This window comes from Astyanax mexicanus, chromosome 22, assembly GCF_023375975.1.
Source record: "Astyanax mexicanus isolate ESR-SI-001 chromosome 22, AstMex3_surface, whole genome shotgun sequence".
Taxonomy (NCBI): Eukaryota; Metazoa; Chordata; class Actinopteri; order Characiformes; family Acestrorhamphidae; genus Astyanax; species Astyanax mexicanus.
Genome location: NC_064429.1, coordinates 27,073,175 through 27,094,835, shown reverse-complemented (window position 1 = coordinate 27,094,835; position 21,661 = coordinate 27,073,175). Strand labels below are relative to the sequence as shown.

The window sequence follows — 21,661 nt, the reverse complement described above, 5'->3', positions numbered from 1 at the left end:
ACAGAAACAGATTTGTATATATATATATATATATATATATATATATATATGCAATAGACAGAGTATTGGAAATTCAAGTATAGAATAAGGGAACAGTGGGGTTGAACCAAAACTGGAGAATAGTTATCCTTTTTTTTGTAATTTTTATAAAAAAAGAAGAAAAAGAAATATATACATATATATATATTTTTTTCACAGTAGCACTTAAAATATGAGCATATTCTGATACACAACCTAATCTGGATGTTTTATGACGAGTTTGTATTATTTATTTTTTTACATTTTTTAGATCAGCCCTGACCTGCACTTTCTAAACTCATCCGGCAGGGGGCGCTTCAGACTCTCCAAACTGAACTGCATGTATTCTTCATTCCATGCACAGCGTGTGCACGATCAAGTTGCATGCATATACAGCTCTGGAAAAAAATGAGATCACTTAAAAATTATGAGTTTATTTGATTTTACAAAATTGAAAACCTCTGGAATATAATCAAGAGGAAGATGATCACAAGCCATCAAACCAAGCTGAACTACTTGATTTTTTGCACCAGGAGTAAATGCATAAAGTTATCCAAAAGCAGTGTGTAAGATTGGTGGAGGAGAACATGTTGCCAAGATGCATAGAAACTGTGATTAAAAAAACAGGGTTATTCTACCAAATATTGATTCCTGAACGCTTAAAACTTTATGAATATAAACTTGTTTTCTTTTTAGACATTTCTCATTTTCTGCAAATAAATGCTCTAAATGACAATATTTGAATTTGGGAGAAATGTTGCTCGTAGTTTATAGAATAAAACAACAATATTAATTTTAATCAAACATATATCTATAAACAGCAAAATCAGAGAAACTGATTCAGAAACTGAAGTGTCTCTTTATTTTTTCCAGAGCTGTATTTAAATTAGCATAATACAGGTAAATACTGAAGTCAGCACAGGCAGCATCCGCACGGTGGCGCTGTTTCACCTGTACAGTACCTACAAGCCCAGACTGGCTGACTGGCTGACCCCTTCCTTGTAATATGATCCAGGACATGTAGTTTAATGTTCTGAGAAGGAAGCCTGCAGTGAGTGTGCTCATGTCTGCACTTAGGCCCAGGGGGTGGGGTGTGGGTGGGGGCAAGATTGGAGGGGGTGGGGAGAGTGGGGAGGATGGGGTGGGGGGTCCATTCATATCTGCTGGGGAAGAAAAGTCTTTCTCTTGACAGCTGGTTTCTCCTCTGGTCTGGTCTGGTTTGGGTGCTGGTTGTCTGTTCACCTCACTCTCTCTCACACTATATAACCTAAACACTCTCCCTGCGAGACTTGCAGAGCAGAGTCACTTGGAACTAGTGCACCTGGAAGGGGTCCTGAACTTGGATTAGGTTTTTTAATCAATTTTCTGGTTTGTTTTTCTGGACCTTGCAAGTTACATCATCTTTTACAGCTGTTTTGTGGAGTTTTTTGTGGAGTTTCTGAAGGTCTAACAATGAAAGGTAAGTTATGGAGAGCTGCTTCTTCACCTTATAAACTGCAAACTAGAATAAAAAGATATAAAAATGAGTATATGCCTATATTAAGCAAAAAAGTCTGCTAATAGTCTATGCAGTCTATGCAATGCTTTATTGTAATTATTCAAAACACAAGTAGTGTATCCTACCTGCATAATGTTGCCCAAAGGCAACAAAAAAAAAACACTGTTTTAGTAAGTTTATAAGAAAAATGAAAGTATATCTTGCACATATGCACATTTTTATCCATGACCCACTTGTATGACTCATTTTATTGAATGTATTTATGCCTTGTACCATTATAAGAATATTGAAAATAAATAAATACAAAAATGTAAATAAATACAAATGGTACAGTATGGTTTGGTGCAATAACCAAAAATCAGATTTGTTGCCTGAGGTGGGTTAAAATATAATGAGTAGTCTCAAAATCTCAAAATTCTTGAAATAAGACTTTAATCAATAGAAATCATCCCTTATTTGATGTATTTAATCTTTAGGATCAGAATAGCTTGGCTGGTGATATTTTATGCATATTTTGAGTTCAAAGGACTTAAAATATGTGAAAATACTAAGTGAGACTTTTTAAGTTTGTTGTTGCTAAAATAAGCAAAGTGAACTTACTTTTACACAATGCTTGATTAAAGAAAAATAAAGATTTGTTGCTTTGAAATGAGATTTTATTTGCTAAAAGTTTTTGCACTGTAACAAATGGCTTAAATTTAACTATCTATAGTTTTGTAGATTTTAGCACATAACCTCAGAAGTTTTGCACTCTTTTGCAGTGAGCCAAGTTCTGCTCCTATGCACATTTACCCTGCTGCAGGAATGGACATTATGCACGGGTGAAGTAGAGGAAGAAAACTCAGCACCAGCCAAAACTGGTAGGTGGACTAACACTGGAAAGAAAAGAAATGTGTTGTTTTAGGACAGTGGTTCTTGTGTGATCAGGGTAAAACCTTCAAATGTCCATGTACTAAAGCTAATGTATGGGAAAGCTGTAAACTATTGGTTTATTATGATGTTTTATTCCTGCTGAGACATTTACAACATCTAGGAAACTTGGAGCAAAGATTGAAAAAGTGAACTACGATGTGTGCATGCCATTTCCTTAAACCTTACATTGCTGTGTGTGGGCTATTAACCACAATAGAGAAGCTACTGGTATTTGGAAATGTGGAGTCCCACAGGGTTCAGTTGTAGGTCCAGTGAAGTTTATATTAGTAGTAAATTCTTTAGTACTGTAGTTTTGAGAGTGAAGACCTAAAATGTGGGCTTACATACTTACACACAGGGTCTTTGGGTTAAGCACTACATACCAACATATGTAAAACTAGGTATGTACCACAGTTTGAGAAGCATTGTTATACAATATATACAAGTTTCACTGACGTAACCAAGTTTTACTGTGGGCCTTAAAGTCTTAAAGTTAAATTCAATGCCAACCTACTGTAAATCTAAAGCTGCTGTCCTGCATGTCACAGTACATTTGCAGTGAGTTTCCAATTGCACATTTGGAAAAAAATGTTTTTGATGATTGCATCCGTGCTGCTCGGAAAAGTTTGGGAAGTCAAATGTTCCATTTCAAAAGGAGAAAAACACACACACACACACACACTCAAGAATTTCATTCCCATCAGAGTTTATCTACCCCTGGAGGCATGCATGAGGAGTGAAGAGCGAGTCCAGGCTTGCTTGGGATGAGTCCACATATATCAGCCTGCATGTCCTCTTTTAGTTTAGAGTATCTCTGTATAGGTAAATGGCAGATGAGTAATCTTTTTGAGTGTTAGCAGAGGTGAACTCACAGCAGCATAAACACATAACAAGTAGCGTAATAAATGTTCTTAAAAAAAACACATATATATATACGAGAATTTTTGTATTGTTAAACCACAAAGGACCATTTGATCATCAACGTGTGAGTTCTGAAGTAAACTCAGGGTTAACTGTTGTGAATTTAAATTATAGCCTACTTTTCCAATAAGCAGCTTGAGTTATAAGGTCAAAATAAATAGCAGCTTGATTTTAGTACATTCCGCATCTGTCAGCAAATGAACAATTTATAGTGGTGTTGGTTACACTCTGTTCTTTACTCTTTTTCCTTTGAATGATTTTTAGAAAAAAAACAAAAAAAACGCTACACCTCCAATATGAAAGGTGTGACCAGTCACAAAAGCAGTGCATACAGCTCTGGAACAAATAAGAGACCACTTAAAAATAATGAGTTTCTTTGATTGTACCAAATTGAAAACCTCTGGAATATAATTATGGGGAAGATGGATGATAACAAGCCATCAAACCAAGCTGAACTGCTTGATTTTTTGCACCAGGAGTGCAGGCATAAAGTTATCCAAAAGCAGTGTGTAAGACTGGTGGAGGAGAACATGCCAAGATGCATGAAAACTGTGATTAAAAACCACCAGGGTTATTCCACCAAATATTGATTTCTGAACTCTTAAAAATGTATGAATATTAACTTGTTTTCTTTGCATTATTTGAGGTCTAAAAGCTCTGCATCTTTTTTGTTATTTTAGCCATTTCTCGTTTTCTGTAAATAAATGCTCTAAATGACAATATTTTTATTTGGAATTTGGGAAAAATGTTGTCCAAAGTTTCTAGAATAAAACAACAATGTTCATTTTACTTAAACATATAAACTGATTCAGAAACTGAATGGCAGAAACTGAATCTTTTTTTCAGAGTTGTACGTTGTGGCCATTGCTATGTAATAAATCCTTCTTTAAAATAAAATAATTCAATGTTAATGACTTGTGTTATTAAAGTGTTTTTTTTTTTCACAAATATACTTAAGCACAATTAAAATTTTAGGATTTGTAAACTATTGTAGTGTTTAGTTGTCCAGTGAAAGTGCTGATTGTCCGAGACAAACTTTATTACTGCACTTTACCTGTCAGACCTCTACACTTCCTCCACCATGTTTAACAGACAATGCTGTATGCTTCACATCTTTAAACCCTACTTTTCGATCTCAGAACTCAACTTAATCTGGGTTTCATCTGTCCAAACAAATGTGTTTCACAACCTAGAGCACCTGGAGTCAGCGGGGACTTTCTTTTTTTTTTTTTTTTTGCAACAAAAATATTTTTCTTGGATTCTCTCAGCAAATGTATCAGATCACTGCTGGGAATCTGGCATTGGACCACAGAACCTGGCTCCCCTCAGAAACACAGAAATGACTCTACCTGCTGCAGCTAGTAGACATAGTCATATTTCATGTTCTCTGCTGCTTTACATAGGAATCTATCTTAATAAAAAGCCACTTCAGGGAAATGTGGGACAGGAACTGCCTGGAAGAATTGTGGGAGAGTCTGGTTATCTCTCACGTAGTGCAGGCGACCACATTTCATTCAGAAGTTGTGCTATATTTGGGTCATGTCAGTCAGAGTGAAAGCAGAAAAAAGTCATGAAAAAGTGAAAAATAGTCATTCTTGTCATGTTCCAGGCTTTAGCAGGTTTGAGCCTGGTTCTGTAGGCTTTTATTAACTGTATAATTTATTCACATTTTAGTTTAAATGATGTAAACACCTACTGTGCACTACAAAAACGTTTTCATGCATGACACCAATACCGATACTGCAACCTTGAGTATCTACCAATATATTTAAATTACTGCACTATTAGATTGAAAATTCAAGTTTAGTTGCATTCAGATAGAGATATTCCTGGGAAACCTTTGCTGTCTGTGGGCTAGGGTTGTGCCATATCATATCTTACGTAATAATATAGGCAACATTTTTGAATATCGTAAACGATATTAGGTACCACTTTAAAATAAGACTACCTTTATAGAGGGTTTATAAATGGTTTACAATTAGTTTATTAGTGGTTACTAATTAGGTTGTGAATGCCTTAAAATCATTAATAATCAGTTATAACACATATGAGAAAGGGCAACAATATAGATGGCTTTGGGTTCACTATTTGGCAAACAACAGGTCATTGTTGCCCTTTCTACGTACGTGTTATAACTGATTATTAATGATTTTTAAGGCATTTACAACCTAATTAGTAACCATTAATAAACTAATTGTAAACCATTTATAAACCCTTTATAAAGGTAGTCTTATTTTAAAGTGGTACCCGATATTAGACCCTGAAATATTGTGCCATATCACCCACCCCTAATTATCACATCAGTGTACTACTTTTTTTTTTTTTTAGCAAAAGAAAAATTCACACTGTTCTTATATTTCATTATATGTCTACTAGAGACAGAATATATCTGTTCAGTATCATTTATTTTACTTTAATCCTGGATATATGTAGATATATGGAGCGCATTATTAGTATTGTGACATTCTGGATCATTGACTTCTGTTTTAAATCTGATAAAATTCTTGTATTTTTTAATATCTCAGTTAGGGGTGTGCCATATCATATCATATGCAATAATACAATTTAGTTTTCATTTTGTTGCAGTAGTGTATTCTCGAAATATATATTTTTTAATTCAGTGTTTTGTCATAATACCAAGAGTATCGTGAGAATACCATGAAATATTGTGATATTATTTTAGGGCCATATCGCCCACCCCTACACAGGAAATTTGGCAGTGTTAAATCAACACTGTTAGTGTTAAACTTTACACTCTCAGTGTTAATATAACACTAACAGTGTTGATTTAACACTGCCAAATTTCCTGTGTACTGTGGGCTAGCATGAAAAATAAGCAGTTGTCAAGTGGAGGTTATGCCATCAGAGGCAACACATGTAGCTGCAGGATGTTCTGCACATATCGCTGAGCGGTTATGTTAGTGTTCCTCGTATTACTACTAGGAGTTACTGACTCTCATTTTTGGACAGTTTCAATCCGATACCAATACTGAGTATCGGATTGGTACACCCCCAAGGTTTTACGTTAAATATTACAGATCATTTAAAAAAAGTTTTATCAGAGTAATTGTTATATTATTTTGGTCTTATGTTTCCAGTGAATCCCTGTTGCTACTACCCCTGTCAGAACCGTGGCGTCTGTGTGAGGTATGGGCTGGAAGGATATGAATGTGATTGCACCAGAACTGGGTACTATGGACAAAATTGCACTAACCGTAAGTAAAAATGTTTTTTTTAATTCATATATTTTCATCCTTATATTTTCTTATTTACAGCACAATGACATTTTGCCTTGCATGTCATCACCAACATGGGCTATGCCCATTTGTTCTTAATATTAATTGATTTGTAGGAGGGTGTACTTTGGATGCAATTGGTGCTTTTTGCCTTTCAGCATGTTGTGTCGAATCCTGCTTCTCTTCAAGATTCGGTTTCCTTTCCAGTGCATGCACAACATGCAGCAGAATGATAAATAAGTGTTAATCTACAGTTACAGTAGATACAGTAATCACCAGCATAATTTGTTGTACCCATACTGCTGTGTGACATGTGTGCTTGTTAAGGGGAGCAGATTTCAGCACAACACTGGTTCTTTTTTTCCTTTTTTTACATTATTTATGAGAGAGACGATAGCCTGCCTTAACTCTCTGGAATTGGTCTAAAAATCTGAATTATCTAAAAAAAAAAAAAAAAAGCAAACAAACTGGACCATGGTTCAGTAGGTCTGGATCAAGACCAACTCTTTCTAATTAAAAAGTTTGGATTATATACATGTTTTTTTTTTTTGAATAGAACCATACTGAAATGTGTAAAGTTGTTACCCCCCCCCCCCCCCCCCAAAAAGAAAAAATAAATATTAATAGAACTTTCTCGTCATAAAAAGGCTCTAAATATGAATTTTAATAGTTCTTCCTAGAACATTTGCAAGGATATGGAGGTTCATTAAATTGGAAAGAAATTAAAAAAAATCTTCAAACTTATATATTATACTTTTTTAGAGACCTTTTTAGAGACAAAGTCTAGATATAATAATATATCATAGCGGCTTTCTTTTGACGTCAAATATTGAAAAATATCTATTGAAACATGAGCTCCCCAAACTTACTAAAGTTTCTCCTTTAATTCTCCATTTGGTCGCTAATCAATTAAATAAGGCAAAACTGCAGTGAAGAATATTTGTTGTCAAAGTATCGGAGAGAATATTCTTGTGATATATCAAGTAATATATCACAATATATCGTAATATTATCGCATTGTTAGGTGCATTGTGAATCGGAGGTAACTTTAGAAAAACTATTTTTGTCACTTTTTATTTCACTAATTTAACTTTTAACTAAATATCTAACATTTGGTTACATTCAAGCTAAAACATAGCTGGCGTCTATTTCATCACTACTTTGTTTAACCCTTTCAGACCTAAATTATCTCTAGTGATGGAAAAACTGTAAGAATGCTGTTTTCTGTCTATAATGCATAGAAAAGAAGACTCTAATATTGTACTATAAAATCTATAGAGCCAATAAATCCAATTAACTAAGATATTTAATAGCATTTTATTTCCATTGCATTGAAAGCCTGTGTGTGATATTTTAGAATTTCATTTTTATTTCATAAACTATCGCTAAACAGTAAAAAAAAAACATTAAATCACATTAAATCAGTCATATTTAGATGTTACTTCCTGTACCTGAATGGCTCTAGAACTACTGTGTTTTTCCTGTGGGACTGAGCTTCTGTTTCGTTGGTTTATAAACGTATTCATTGGCTGGTTAATGGTCTATTCTGGTGAACAGCAGCTCTCAAATCTTAAATAGTGTTACGTGCAACAAATCATTTAGTAATAAAGAAAATACATGATGTCCATTGTAATGGATGTAGGTTCTGAAAGGATTAAGTTCCCTCTGTGAATAGTGAGGAATATTATGTGTGATAATGGCTGTTTAATCTTTTCTAAAGCACAGAATGCACCAGATTTCTAGCACCAGATGTCTGGCAATGGCAAATCATTCTGGGGAAACAGTAACATAAACAAACAAGGAGTGCAAAAAACGCACACACACTGTTCTCATTAAAAAGATTGCGCATACCTGGCAGATCCTCTGGATTCAGCCCGCAGCAGCATTGTGCCTGACAGATTTGGTGTAAGCTAGTGTAACAGTGTTTTAATTATTGGTTTTGCAACATTGAATAAGCAAAAATGTGCCTTTTCTTGTATATAATATGAAAAAATACAAATGTATACAAATATTATGATGAAAAGTATATAGAAACCAGTTTTAGCTCGTACATGAGTTTACATACCACATGCCAAAAGTGATAAATAAAGTCTTACATTAGGGAACAACCAGTAAAAATTGTGATATGTCATCTTGTAGTGGTGTTTTGGATGCTAAGACTATAGCCAGGGGGCTCATGATACTTTGCCATCAGCAGCCAGAGTCCGAGAGAGCACAGTAGGCCTTGCTCTCTCTGGATGGGTGGGTAGGTGACACTCTCTCCCCACATCACTCCCATTGTGATGATGATCTGCACAGGCATCTGTTGGCTGATGTATTAGAGCTGGGGATCTGGTGCTTTCCTCTCCGAATTTTGACAGCCTAATGATGCTGCATTGGTGGCAGTTTACACAGTTGCTGCCTTAACTGTGAGAAAATCACTAGAATATGAGACCTTTGGTGGCTTTTCTTTTTTTTTTTTGCTGTATCATGTTTTTTTTCTGGTGCTCATGCATTACTCTATGCTATGCACCGTATCAGGTGTTAAATCTTTAGTATGAACTTACAGTCTGCGGAGATGTTCCTCTCTCTAGAGAAGACGCCTTCCTTCATGTTTCATGTGTAAACAAGATTTTATCACATTTATTGTAGACAAATTGACTAAATAACAGTTTAATAATTTTTTTTTACATTCCTTAAATACACGATTCACATCTACTGAAACATGAAAGTTCCTGTGATGACATTTCAGAACATGTTGAACATTTAAGGTCTGTGAATGAAGTCAATGTTGTAGGTCAGTTATCTATTAAATTATGAATTAAAAAGTAGTTAAGAAAAGCCATAACACAAGAAGAGTTCTTTGAATGTGAATTAAATTGATTCACATTAATAATTGTGTATTTATTTACTTCAGATATGTTAAACTAACACAGTCATAAAGAGTGAAGATATGATCAGTGTCAGGATATTTTGCAACGTTCCTGTGATGAGACTGAAGGCAGATATCACTGGTTAACTGCATTACTTTAAAAGAATATAATGCAAACAAAATATACATATTTGATGTTTAATATAAACTTATTCTAGAAAATATATCTTCATTTATTATATGCGCCACTTCCTGCCTGAACCATATAAAACTTTTTTTGGAATTCATATCGTCACTGTCCAATAAAATGTATGTATCTTCCAAAACAGCAACTTTACAGCAAAGAAATTTAAACCTTCTTAACTTTCAATGGAAGTCAATGTAGAAAGAGTTTATTTCAGGTCGTTTTGGAGAATTTCTATTGGTCCGTTCATCAAGAAATTTTTAAACACTAAGGGACAGTTTGTGTGTTCAAAGTAGGGGTGGGCAAAATTATATGGTATACAATATATCGTGACACAGAAATATCATGACATTAAAAATCCATATCGTGATAATAGGGAAGGTTTGTCTTAAAAGTAGTCCATTATTTACTGTGAAGCTTTAGGTGTATTTATTGTATAATTGTTTTAGTTTGCAGTTTATATGCATGAAAATATTCTGCAATATTTTTTGCTGCATTATTTTATTTTACATTATGATTATACTGTTATACTATTATACTATATTCCTGAAATTAATGAACTGCTTTTTCTGTTTTCCTATGTTGCCAAGTATATCGTTATCGCAAAAATACCCTGAAATATCGTGATATTATTTTAGAGCCATATCGCCCATCCCTAGTTCAAAGAATGTAGTAAATTAAAAAAATCAACAAAAAATTAGAGGAGGGACGGAAATGAGGGTCCTAGGCACAAAATGCTCAGAAGTTTACTGTAATTGTTTTGGGTTTTTCCTGCTTAAATGTCTTCCACAGAAGCAGCCACAGCGTGCATAAACTCGCAATGGGGTGGACTGATGTGATATGGTGACAACTGTAAAGGCCAAGAATCTTGATAGGCACCATTAAACAAGTGGCCTGTAATAAACAAATAGCACAGTGTCAAGGTTTCCCCTGCCTGACTTATAGAGCATATATTTTCTTTTCCAACCACTAAACTTAGATATACATGAGAAATGCTGACATACAAAACCAGTAAGATACATATACACTCGCTGTCACATTACATTATAGTCTCAAATATATGTTTTTTGTCTTTTTGTCCTTTTTGTAGCTGAGTTCTGGACCAGAATCTATGAGTTCCTGAGGCCAGGCCCCGATTTCACCCACTACATCCTGACCCACTTTCACTGGCTGTGGGATATCATCAATAAAACCTTCCTGAGGGAATGGCTCATGCGCGTGGTGCTTACAGGTCAGTTGCCTTGAGTAAAACAAATAATAAAAAAAATAAATCTAAAAAGCAGTGACATTTCAAAAGCTAAAACATTTAGGCAGTGACAATGATTAATAAATCATTTGGGTTCTTCACAAAGAGTGCAGAAATAACATGTTCCTTTTCATATGATATAAGAAGGAGCAGTTAACAACTCTCTCACAATTTTGATCAGACCATTCTCAGGTGGGTTAGATCTGATTTAAAAAATCTGGCACACACTGTCAAGCCCTGTTAGAACTTACATTGTACTAATTGTGTTTAGTCTGTTGCTATGGGCAGCTTAATTTCCACTGAATTCTGGCAAAAATGGGTGTGTGCACAATTTTTTTAATCTTACTGTAAGCGTGTAGTCATTCTCCCCTGGCCACCTTAAGTAGACTAAAAGATCAAATACATGCATTATGTATAATTGACCTTCTTGTTGTGGGCTGTAAAAGGTTATTTTGAGCTCATTAGAACTTTCACAACACCTTATTTTTTAACCTCACACACGAGATAATGCCTCATAACTTATACAAGTGTAAGTACTTTGAAGCCATCTCTTGAGGTAACACTTCATGATCAATGTAGATATTGCTATCCCCTGACTTTTGGCATGCTAGTGTATTTGGATGCTTTAGAGTTTCTATACACTGTAAAAAATTTTTCTAAACTAAAATAAATTCTGTTTTATGTTAAATTATTGTGCAAAGCAATAAATATAATAAAAAAATAATAATTGTATTAACTTACAATTAAGTTTTAAATTCAGTATACTCAAGATTTCAAACATTACTTAACGATTGTAAAGAAAGCAGTTACGTCAAATTATTTATGCTAATTCGTCAATAATCCATGTGTACCGTGTTCGGTAATGATTCAAAGAATCCTCTGAAGTACTATTTAGAATCCTTTTTCTTAGAGTGAAGGTTAAATTATAATTCTGTGAAATGTTTTGATGGGAAACAATCCCACTTAACATAAAAGTCACATTTCAACCTTTTCACATGCGTACATCTGGTCCTCAGTGTAGCATAGAAGCTCGTCCTGTGATACATAAACACAAGGCCGTATACACCATAAAACTTCCCTCCCGATCTGCAGACAGATCCTTCACAGCTGATGGACATCAGTCCAGACCTCAACGCAGTTTCCAATATAAATATTTGCAGAGCGCACATTGGTTTGGGATTCAGTCATCATCTCTTGCCTCACTGAATCACTTTACGTAAATCTGAATCTGGCATGTTTCACGTCTTTATGTAGCCCTACATCTACGGCTGGCCCTGTCCTCTTAAACGTTTAAAATACGGTACATACACCATGCATGCATAACATTAGGACCACTTCCTTGTTTCTTTAATAGCCAGGAATCCACAAGACCACCACAAAGCAGATTATATTATATGGGTGGTGGGTTACTCATTATCATAAATAACAATCATAAATTGTTGCTGAGACATTTAGATAATCTTTTTGTGAACCATCTGTTTATGCCATTATATATAATAACTGAGATAAACCTACATACACTGCCTGACCAAAAAAAAAAAGGTCACACACTCTTACATTCATTGGACCGTCTTTAGCTTTGATTGCGGCACATATTTACTGTGGCGTTGTTTCAATAAGCTTCTGCAATGTCACAAGATCGATTTCTATCCAGATTTCTATCCAGTGTTGCATTCATTTTTCACCAAGATCTGCATTCAGGATGGTAAAGTCTGACTAACTGCTGCACAAAGCCTTCTCTAGAACATCCCAAAGATTCTTAATGAGTAAATTCTGGTGAACAATCCATGTGTGAAAATGATGATCTCATGCTCCCTGAACAACTCTTTCACAATTCCAGCCCCATGAATTCTGGCTTAGTCATCTTGGAATATACTTGTGCCATCAGGGAAGAAAAAAATCCATTGATGGAATAACCTGATCTATATTCAGTATATTCAGGTAGTCAGTCAGCTGACCTCATTCTTTCAGCACATACTGTTGCTGAACCTAGACCTGACCAACTGCAGCTTTAACCCCACATCATTTACTTACTTAAATCCATGTGGTGACTTTTTGTTGGCCAGGCAGTGTATATTTATGAGGCCTATTGCAACTAGCAGTGGACAGAAGCCACTGCTTGGGCATGGTGATCACGAAATGAGTTGTGTTTAGGTAACTTTCTGGCGTATTGCTATCTTGGCAACAGAAAACACAGGTGCACCAATTACAGTAAATAACAGTCAGATGTTCATTGCTATCTTGGCAGTGAATGTTCAACACAGGTACATATGCAATTCACATACCCCCCGAACTTGTTATAATACCTGGTCTGTGGAGATCTATTCTATGGGGTCCTGACCAATGAAGAACAGGATGAAGTGAGGATAATAATATTAAAGTATACAGAGAAACAGATACAGAACTACAACAGGCAATACACTTTTTCTAAAACCCTATCCGGACGGGATTAGCCTCTCAGGGGGTCCTGGGGTAATTATCTCTTTTATGGGGGCGTCCTCTGTAATTTTATTTCCGTCCAGAACGACCATGTATGTGTTTTTTCTCAGACATCCTTTGAGAAAATTACAGGCTGAATTATCTACTGTTTTTTGCTGAACTCCATGGTCCTCCGGTAATTTTAGTCCTGTCCGGACGCACATCTCTGAGTTTCGTCTCCTCACGTTTAATAAAATAGCTATTTGTCCACTGCCATGCGCCGTAATTACACTTTGGGTGTGCGTTTCCACAGAGATCCACGTAAAAACACAACAGCGTGTGGAAATGGAGGAGCTACTGAACGCGATGTGATGTGACCGAAAAAGCCTAAAAACTCACTGGTCCTCCTGTTTTTTTTTTTTTATTGCAGTCCGGATGCAGTTTCATCACTGAGTAGAAGTATGATATGTTTTTCACAGACGTCCCCCTGAGAAACTAATCCTGTTCAGATAGGGCTTAGAAATATAATAAGACATATATAAAACTAAGCCCCCCATTTCAGTAGTATTTACTGTAAAATGTTAAATGTACATAGTTGCATAGAAGCACTTGGAATATTTATTTATATTATATTTATATTATTTATTTGGCATTTCATTTAATTTCCAATGTTGGAGGTTTGAATAACAGCATCACAAGTGTGGGAAAGCTCTGTTTTTTCACTTTGACAGGAATCTTTTCGCTTTCTAAGTGAAATACGCAATTGCTTACTTTAATTATTGTGAAGTTAAATTGTTTTACTTGGCAACATTTAAAATCTGAAGGCTTTTGTTAAAGTCTCTCACGTAACTTAGAAGATTAATCATGATTATCAGCCACTGTTTCCTTTGAAGAACAGGCTGGGTAATGTGAGCTATTGACAGGGTGTTGGCTCCTTCTCAGCTGCAGCTGCTCTCTCTTCTGTATCCACAATCTAACACAATCTAAACATCTAAACCCATAGGGTCTTGCTCTGCACAATAACAACTTTAGTTGTGATCAGCTCATGCTCTGCTCAGACTTTCAGATAATCTGACTGTGTGTGCTGTAGGTAGTGTTTGTGTCTCCTGTGTGTTTTTGATGAGTACTATAGATCAAAAGAGCTATCTCATCATTTGAGTGTAATATTATCTGTAAATCTTTTTTAATATAGGTCAAGCGTTCCAGAAATGAATATAAACACATGAATGTAACATCTTGTTCAAAGCAGAAGACCACACAAGAGCACTTAAGCTCTTACGGCATGAAAGCTGCTCAACAACATGGATCGAGCCTGTGTTTAGACTGGCTTTTAGATAGCAGTGAAAACAAATCTCTGTTAAATGTTGGTAACATTTTCTCTATTTACGTTAATTCTAAATAGAATTATCTTTATAAAGTGTGCTTAGTCACTGCACTTAGATGTTCTTCTCTATTACATACAGATAATTCAATTAGCTCTTCATGAGAAGGCCACCAAGGTATTGTGCATCTTAAAACTTTTTATTATTTAATCCAGGATATCCCCAGTTTTATAACTTGCAATGCTAATGATGCCAGGAAGTTCAGGACAAGCGCAAGCCTCCTTCGATACATGTGTCATGCGATAATAACACTCACTGTCGACCCACTATCAACTTTATTAGACATTCTTACCTAGAAGCTTCACCCACAGGATGCTGTTTGTGGATTATTCTCAGCCCAGAAGTGACACTAAGGTGTTTAATAACTCCAGCAGCACCGCTGCATCTGATAGACTCACACTAACACACAACATATTACTAACACACACCAACACCATGTCCATCAGTGTCACTGCTGAGAATGAATGAATGATCCACCACACAAATAGAAAACAGCCTACCTGCTCTGTGGTGGTTCTGTGTGGTCCTGACCATTTAAAAAAAAAAGGTACAGTACCAGTCAAAAGTTTGGACGCCTCTTCTTTTTCAGTGTTTTTCTTTATTTCAGTATTTAATTTAATTTTTACATTGTAGATTACTATTAAAGAAATAAAAAACAATTAAGGGACACATACAGAATTATGTAGTAAACAAAAAAAAGTGTTTATCCTCCACAATCCAAAAAACGTTTTATTTTTATTTATTTTTTATTCATGGCATTAATAATGCACTCTGTGTATCAAAGATTGATGCAAAATTAATGATATTTGATATTTGTAAAATCTACCTTGCAGGTATATCAAATAAAATGAGAACAACTCACATTTTCTTTTTGTATTAAACAAAAAGTGGGGCTGTGGTAGGGGTGTGCCATATCGTATCGTATGTAATAATATTGCCAACATTGTTGAATATCGTGACCGATATTATACCCTAAAATATTGTGCCATATCACCCACCCAGGGTACAACTTTTTTTTTTTTTTTGCTGTTTTTACCCAATAAAATCACACTGTTTTCATGTCCCATTATATATCTTCTATCATATATATTATTATTAGTATTATGACATTCTGGATAATTGACTTCTGTTAGAAATCTGATAAAATTATTGAATTTTAAAATATATATCTCAGTTAGGCGTGCGCCATATCATATTGTATGCAATAAAAAATATTATATTAGGGCCATATCGCCCACTCCTAAGCTATAGGATGATGTGTTTGATTTATTTTGCCTTACGTCACACTGCACATTTTGCAATGTAATTATTGCCTATACGCACATTGCAATAACGATGCTGACACAATATATTGCATATATGTTGAACTACTTCTGCACTCCTTTTGCTCAATGGTTCAGACCAGTTGATCCTGCACATTTGTGTTCCTCTAAAGTGTCTAAAAGCAACCTTCATTGACATAACATCCTGCCCATATTTACCCAACCTCTGTCTGTGGGTTGGGGCTCAGGCTGAGTGTTGATTTACTGCTTTATCACTTCCTCCCATAATTCTGTTCCACAGCGTTCTCTTTCCTCTTTTTGAACATGAAGTGGTATGAGAACGTGAGAATTCGCCATGCTCTCAGTGATGTTGATGCTTTGCTGTGTCAGTCTATGTTACAATAAAGGATGATATCGTCCGTTACATTTTACCTCCTTTTTTATGGCTGTGTTCACTCCAGTGTTAGTAGGGCCCCTGAGTTGCTATGGTAATTCATGTACTCCACAGCAAGCCTTCAAATTCCTCACATCCCTCCACTGCTGCCAAGAGTTATTGGCGAGCGTGAGCTCTCTGCTATCTCCCCAGTTAACCCTCCAGAGCTGACTGCAGGAGATTACATAACCTCAGAACAGGGGAGCAGACAGAAAGGCCAGAATAAAAGGCCATTATGAAATGATCATTATGGAACAAAAGGCCTTTATGTAATGTCAGATAATTCACTTTCATTTGAAGCTCAAGTTGTGTGTGTGTGTGTTTTTTTTAGTTATTAGTTATTAGCCAGATAGCATGAAGAATTGACACAATCTTGGCTAATATTAGGCAGCATCAGTTGAGAATTCATCAGCCGGATGTGTGTTATACTCTGCAACCAGGTTGTTGGCACATGCGGCTTGAGCAGATTGTCCTATTATACTTGGTACCCAGGTTTTTTTTTTTTTTTTTTTAACAAGTGGCTCGGTCCAATTCCCATATTTTACTCAGCAACTGGAGTTTGGCACAAGTGGCTCAGGCCGATTGTCTTATTATACTTGGTAACCAGGGTTTGGCACAAGTGGTTTGAGCTCATTTTCATTTAATACTTGGCAACCGTGGTTTGGCACAAGTGGCTCGAGTCAATTTTCATATTATACTTGGCAACCAGGGTGTTGGCATAAGAAGCTCAGGCCAAGTGTTGTATTATACTCAGTAACCAGGGTTTGGCACAAGTGGCTTGGGACAATTCTCATGTTATAATTGGCAACCACGATGTAGTACAAGTAGCTCGGGCCAATTCCAAAATTATACTCCAGGGTGGAAATTATAACCAGGGTGTTGGCACAAGCAGCTCGGGCCAATTTACATATTTTACTCAGCAACTGGGGTTTGGCAAACGTGGCTCGAGCCAATTTTGTATTATACTTTGCAACCAGGGTGTTGGCACAAGAAGCTTTGGCTGATTCCCATATTATACTCAGCAACTGGGTTTTGGCATATGTGGCTTGAGCCAATTCTCATGTTATACTTGGCAACCAGGGTGTTGGTACAAGTAGCTCGGGCCAATTCCAAAATATACTTAGTAACCAAGGTTTTGCACAAGCGACTCAAGCCAATTTTCATATTATATTTGGCAACTGGTGTTTGGCACAAGTGCCTCGAGACAATTCACATATTACACTTGGCAACCAGGGTGTTAGCACAAGAAGCTCAGGCCTAGTGTTGTAATATACTCAGTAACCAAGGTTTGGCACAAGTGGCTTGGGCCAATTCCCATATTATACTCAGTTTGGCCTACGTGGCTCAAGCCAATTCTCATATTATAATCCTATTCACACATACTATCCTCATCATTTACAGGGTGTTAGTGGTGTTTTATTTTGTTACTGGATTAAAGTACCATTTTTTGTTCTGGGCTCAATTTCAGAACTAGTAACAAGCGGTTCTAAGCTAATATAAACTTTATTTGGACTACTGTGTTTTTGTGTTTGCTATTATGTCTTACAATAAATAACAATACAGAACAAAACCATAAGTTAGCAAGGTATATTAGCTTTATTTAGCTGTCTGTCTGAAGAAACCATAAGTACCTTTAAAATGCATGGCAACACAGCAGCCCAACATATTCTAGAAATTCGAGAATTTTGGTGTAAAAATCTATGGTCCAAAACCTGGTAGTGGGAGAGACGAGCAGCAGTCATGTCTGTTTGTGAAGCAGTAAATTATTTGACAAGCTAAAGGAAGTATGGGTGTACCAGGTGGCACCTCTAGTTAACGAGAGTTCTCTCCTATCACCGGACACAAGTCTGAATTCCAGTGATCCCACACCCATTCTGGGTCAGGAGTTAAGAAAGCACAGTAATTAACCTGGTTTTAGCAGAAACCCTTGTTACATGAAGAGTACTGGATTTAACAGCCAGGTTTAAGAAGATCTCCATTTTAATAATAATATACCATTAAAGAACCTTAATACCAGGCATAGAGACATTTAAGCATCTAAATGGCTCTTTAATTTGCCATAATTTGGTAATGAAGCCACTTCCTTTATTAAAAAAAAAGAATCAGATAATCAAAAACACAAAGCACAAATACAAAAATAAATAAATAAAGTGCCACAACATGCTAACGATTCACTTGTGTGATGTTTTAAACATATTAATTACAATATGCTGAAAATAATATGCTTACTGAAGAAAATTCCACCAAACACAAACCAAATGTATGTGGTGTGATTTACATGATCTAAGAGGCATATTGGTAGAGATGGCACAATCAGGTTAATTTAAGTTCAAAACCTTGTTAATGAAGGTATATTGATTTAAAATGCTCTGCCATATTTAATTATAAAGAACTATTTTTACTAAGTTTAATCAAGAGTTTTTTAACATTAGACTTTTGTACTTTTTTTTAATTGTTGTAATTTGTAATTATTCCAGTTCCAGAAGTCATTCATAGCATTGCATTACATTCTTTCCACTGTATTGTTTTTGCCTCTGTTCTCTCACAGTGCGAGCCAACTTAATTCCCAGCCCTCCCACCTACAACTCCAAATATGACTACGTGAACTGGGAGACCTATTCCAACAACACCTACTACACCCGAATCCTGCCCCCAGTGCCTCTGGACTGCCCTACACCTATGGGGACTAAAGGTATGCTTTGTCCTTTGTTTTAAAGAACAAAGAAGGACTCTGAATGTCTTTTCTATATTCTCAGTTTATATTTCAGTCATGTGATGTTTTTGTTGTACCTGTGTATAGGTGGAACCTAGTTGCTAGCTTTGGTAATGATCAATGATGAAATAAGGCTAAACAGAGCCACTTTACATTGGAAGAAAAATAGATATATTGTGTTTGTAGATATATTAATATATATTATTAATATAGTAATATATTAATAAATCATTCAGACTAGTCAAAAAACATTAGATTAATATAGCCTTAGCACACCTACTAATCGATATGTGCTACTGTTCATCCACACACCTACAGTTTTTTATATTTTCATGTGTTTTTCATAATAAACATTTTTTTATTATAAAATAACTATTTAATAATTCCCGTATTATAAGGCGCATTTTAAGTGACAATAGTAAGGAGCAAGGGTGTCGCCATGTTTCCCTTCTAATGAGGAAACTTGGTGGAAGCGAAAACAAAAATGTAATTCTTATAAAAAATAAAAAAAAAATACATTTTCTTTCAGTCAATTATGCGATGGGTGTTAATCTACACAGATTTCTCTCCTTAAAACTGTTTATTTGAGTGAGTAAAGTGCTTCTGTTTATTTACAGTAACCTTAGATTTAAAATGTTGCAGTGCAGTTAGTGCTTATCGCTAGTAAATGCCACCCGGCAGCGCTACACTGAGGAACCCTGAGTATTCTGGTAAACCAGGGGGATATTAGCTCTATGTTTTAACACGGTAAACACGCATTACAGTCAGATAATACTCACCTCTAAATGATGAAAGAGCTAGCATTGTGGTTAGCGGCTAATGCTAATACTGCTACATCCTCACTGCTGGAGAAACTTTACTTAAACTCCTGTATAACCCCTGTATAACACTTATATATACTTTAGATAAGTTGCTTTTCTGCTTCTCACAGCCTGACTGGTAAAATTCATAAATAAGACGATATTTGGGAAAATTAAAGGATTTTAAGTGTGCCTTTTAGTGCGAACAATACGGTATGCATTATGCAGTCAGAGCTTACTGACAAGGCAACACTAAACGACAGAAATACCTAGCTAGCTAGCTTAGCTAGCTAACACATTAGCACTGTAAAGCACACAGCCCCCGAAACATGGGGGTATTTTAAATTAAACATTTTCATTTTGGTGAAAACTGGAATTCAATACAGATTAAAGTTTTTATTCTGATGAAACTGGTGCTAATTTGTTAGCTGGAAAGGTAAACTATGCTAAGCTTACCACCTTAAAGCAATTCCAGCCAACCAAGGAGAGGAACTAAGGAAGAGCAAAACACACATCCCCTGAAACACAAAGGGACTTTCAAAAATACAGACTGAAAAATAAGCTGAAAGAAGTTATTAAATATTTTATAACTCTGTAAAGGAATTAGTTCTTTTTCTGTAAACACCTGTAATGTGGAGAAATCCTGTCTGAATACCTCATGTAGCCTTATTTCCTGCGCAGCTGCTGTAACTGATATTTCAATCGTCCGCAGGGAAAACCGAGCTTCCAGACCCCAAGCTGATGGTGGAGAAGTTCATGTTGAGGCGGAAATTCAGGCCAGACCCTCAGGGAACTAATTTAATGTTCGCCTTTTTCGCTCAGCATTTCACCCACCAGTTCTTCAAGACACACAATCGGGTGGGGCTGGGCTTTACGAAAGCGCTCAGTCATGGGGTGAGTTGAATATTTGATAGGGCTGGGCGATATATAATCTGTAATGGTATACTGTTGTATTGAAATAGCATTATTTTAGTGCCCATAAAATGAAAAACGTAATAATTTTAACTCGGTCATTGTAAGACTACTGTGCCTTTGACTTTCAACTTGACTTCGACATGGATTTTTAATTTTTTTTTGTTTTTTTTAATGTATTATATTTATATGACTGTCACACAACTTATATTTTCATAGCTTAATCACATTCTATATACAGTATTTCTATAATTATATTTATTTCCTGACATGCATGCATCCACCCTGTTATTGCAAGATGCTCGACAGGGTAGACGATTAGCTCTCAAAAATTAGTCCTTGGACACATTTTGATATTTACATAATTTTTTATTTTCAAAATTGTGTTATTTACCCCTTATAAGAATCATTCAACATATCAAGGCAAAAATCTACCCCCATATCAAAGAAAACTGTATACAATTATCAAAAAGTACCTTAAAGATAAGTTAATTTAGAGTAAATCTTGAAAAATGTATTGTTACATAAGGTTTGCATGCAATTTAAAGAACTATGCTGTGGACACAACGGCATGTTATATTAATATTGACCCACCTAAGACCTAAGTCTTTAAAAAGTAAGTGAAAATGTATAGAAAAAGTCTAGAGAATCTGGTCTAGACTTACCGTATGTAGTGTGCAGCCAGATATTTTGCTTGTGAGAAACATTTTCACAACTAACAGAATAAAGTTTGGTTAATATCCTGTAAAACTGATATGGACAATTGGGTTCACACCTGGAGCTTCACTGGGTAATGTTTGAAAAAGTTGAATCCTAAATAGAACGTCTCTCAAAGTCTGTCAACTGGGCAAAATGACTTTGAGTGTCTCTCACCA

General features: G+C 35.6%; 1 protein-coding gene across 1 annotated transcript in view; it reads left to right on the top strand.

Annotated features, from left to right (window-relative positions):
* The first annotated feature begins 1,193 nt into the window (after window positions 1-1,193).
* The window catches only part of ptgs1 (prostaglandin-endoperoxide synthase 1), a 32,987-nt gene continuing 12,519 nt past the window's right edge, over window positions 1,194-21,661 (top strand). Inside the window, exons 1-6 of the mRNA XM_007243891.4 lie at window positions 1,194-1,477; window positions 2,278-2,376; window positions 6,448-6,564; window positions 10,711-10,851; window positions 18,910-19,053; window positions 20,587-20,768. Of these exons, the coding sequence (XP_007243953.2) occupies window positions 1,471-1,477; window positions 2,278-2,376; window positions 6,448-6,564; window positions 10,711-10,851; window positions 18,910-19,053; window positions 20,587-20,768 (690 nt within the window). The 5' untranslated portion in view covers window positions 1,194-1,470. The remainder of the gene's footprint in view (window positions 1,478-2,277; window positions 2,377-6,447; window positions 6,565-10,710; window positions 10,852-18,909; window positions 19,054-20,586; window positions 20,769-21,661) is intronic.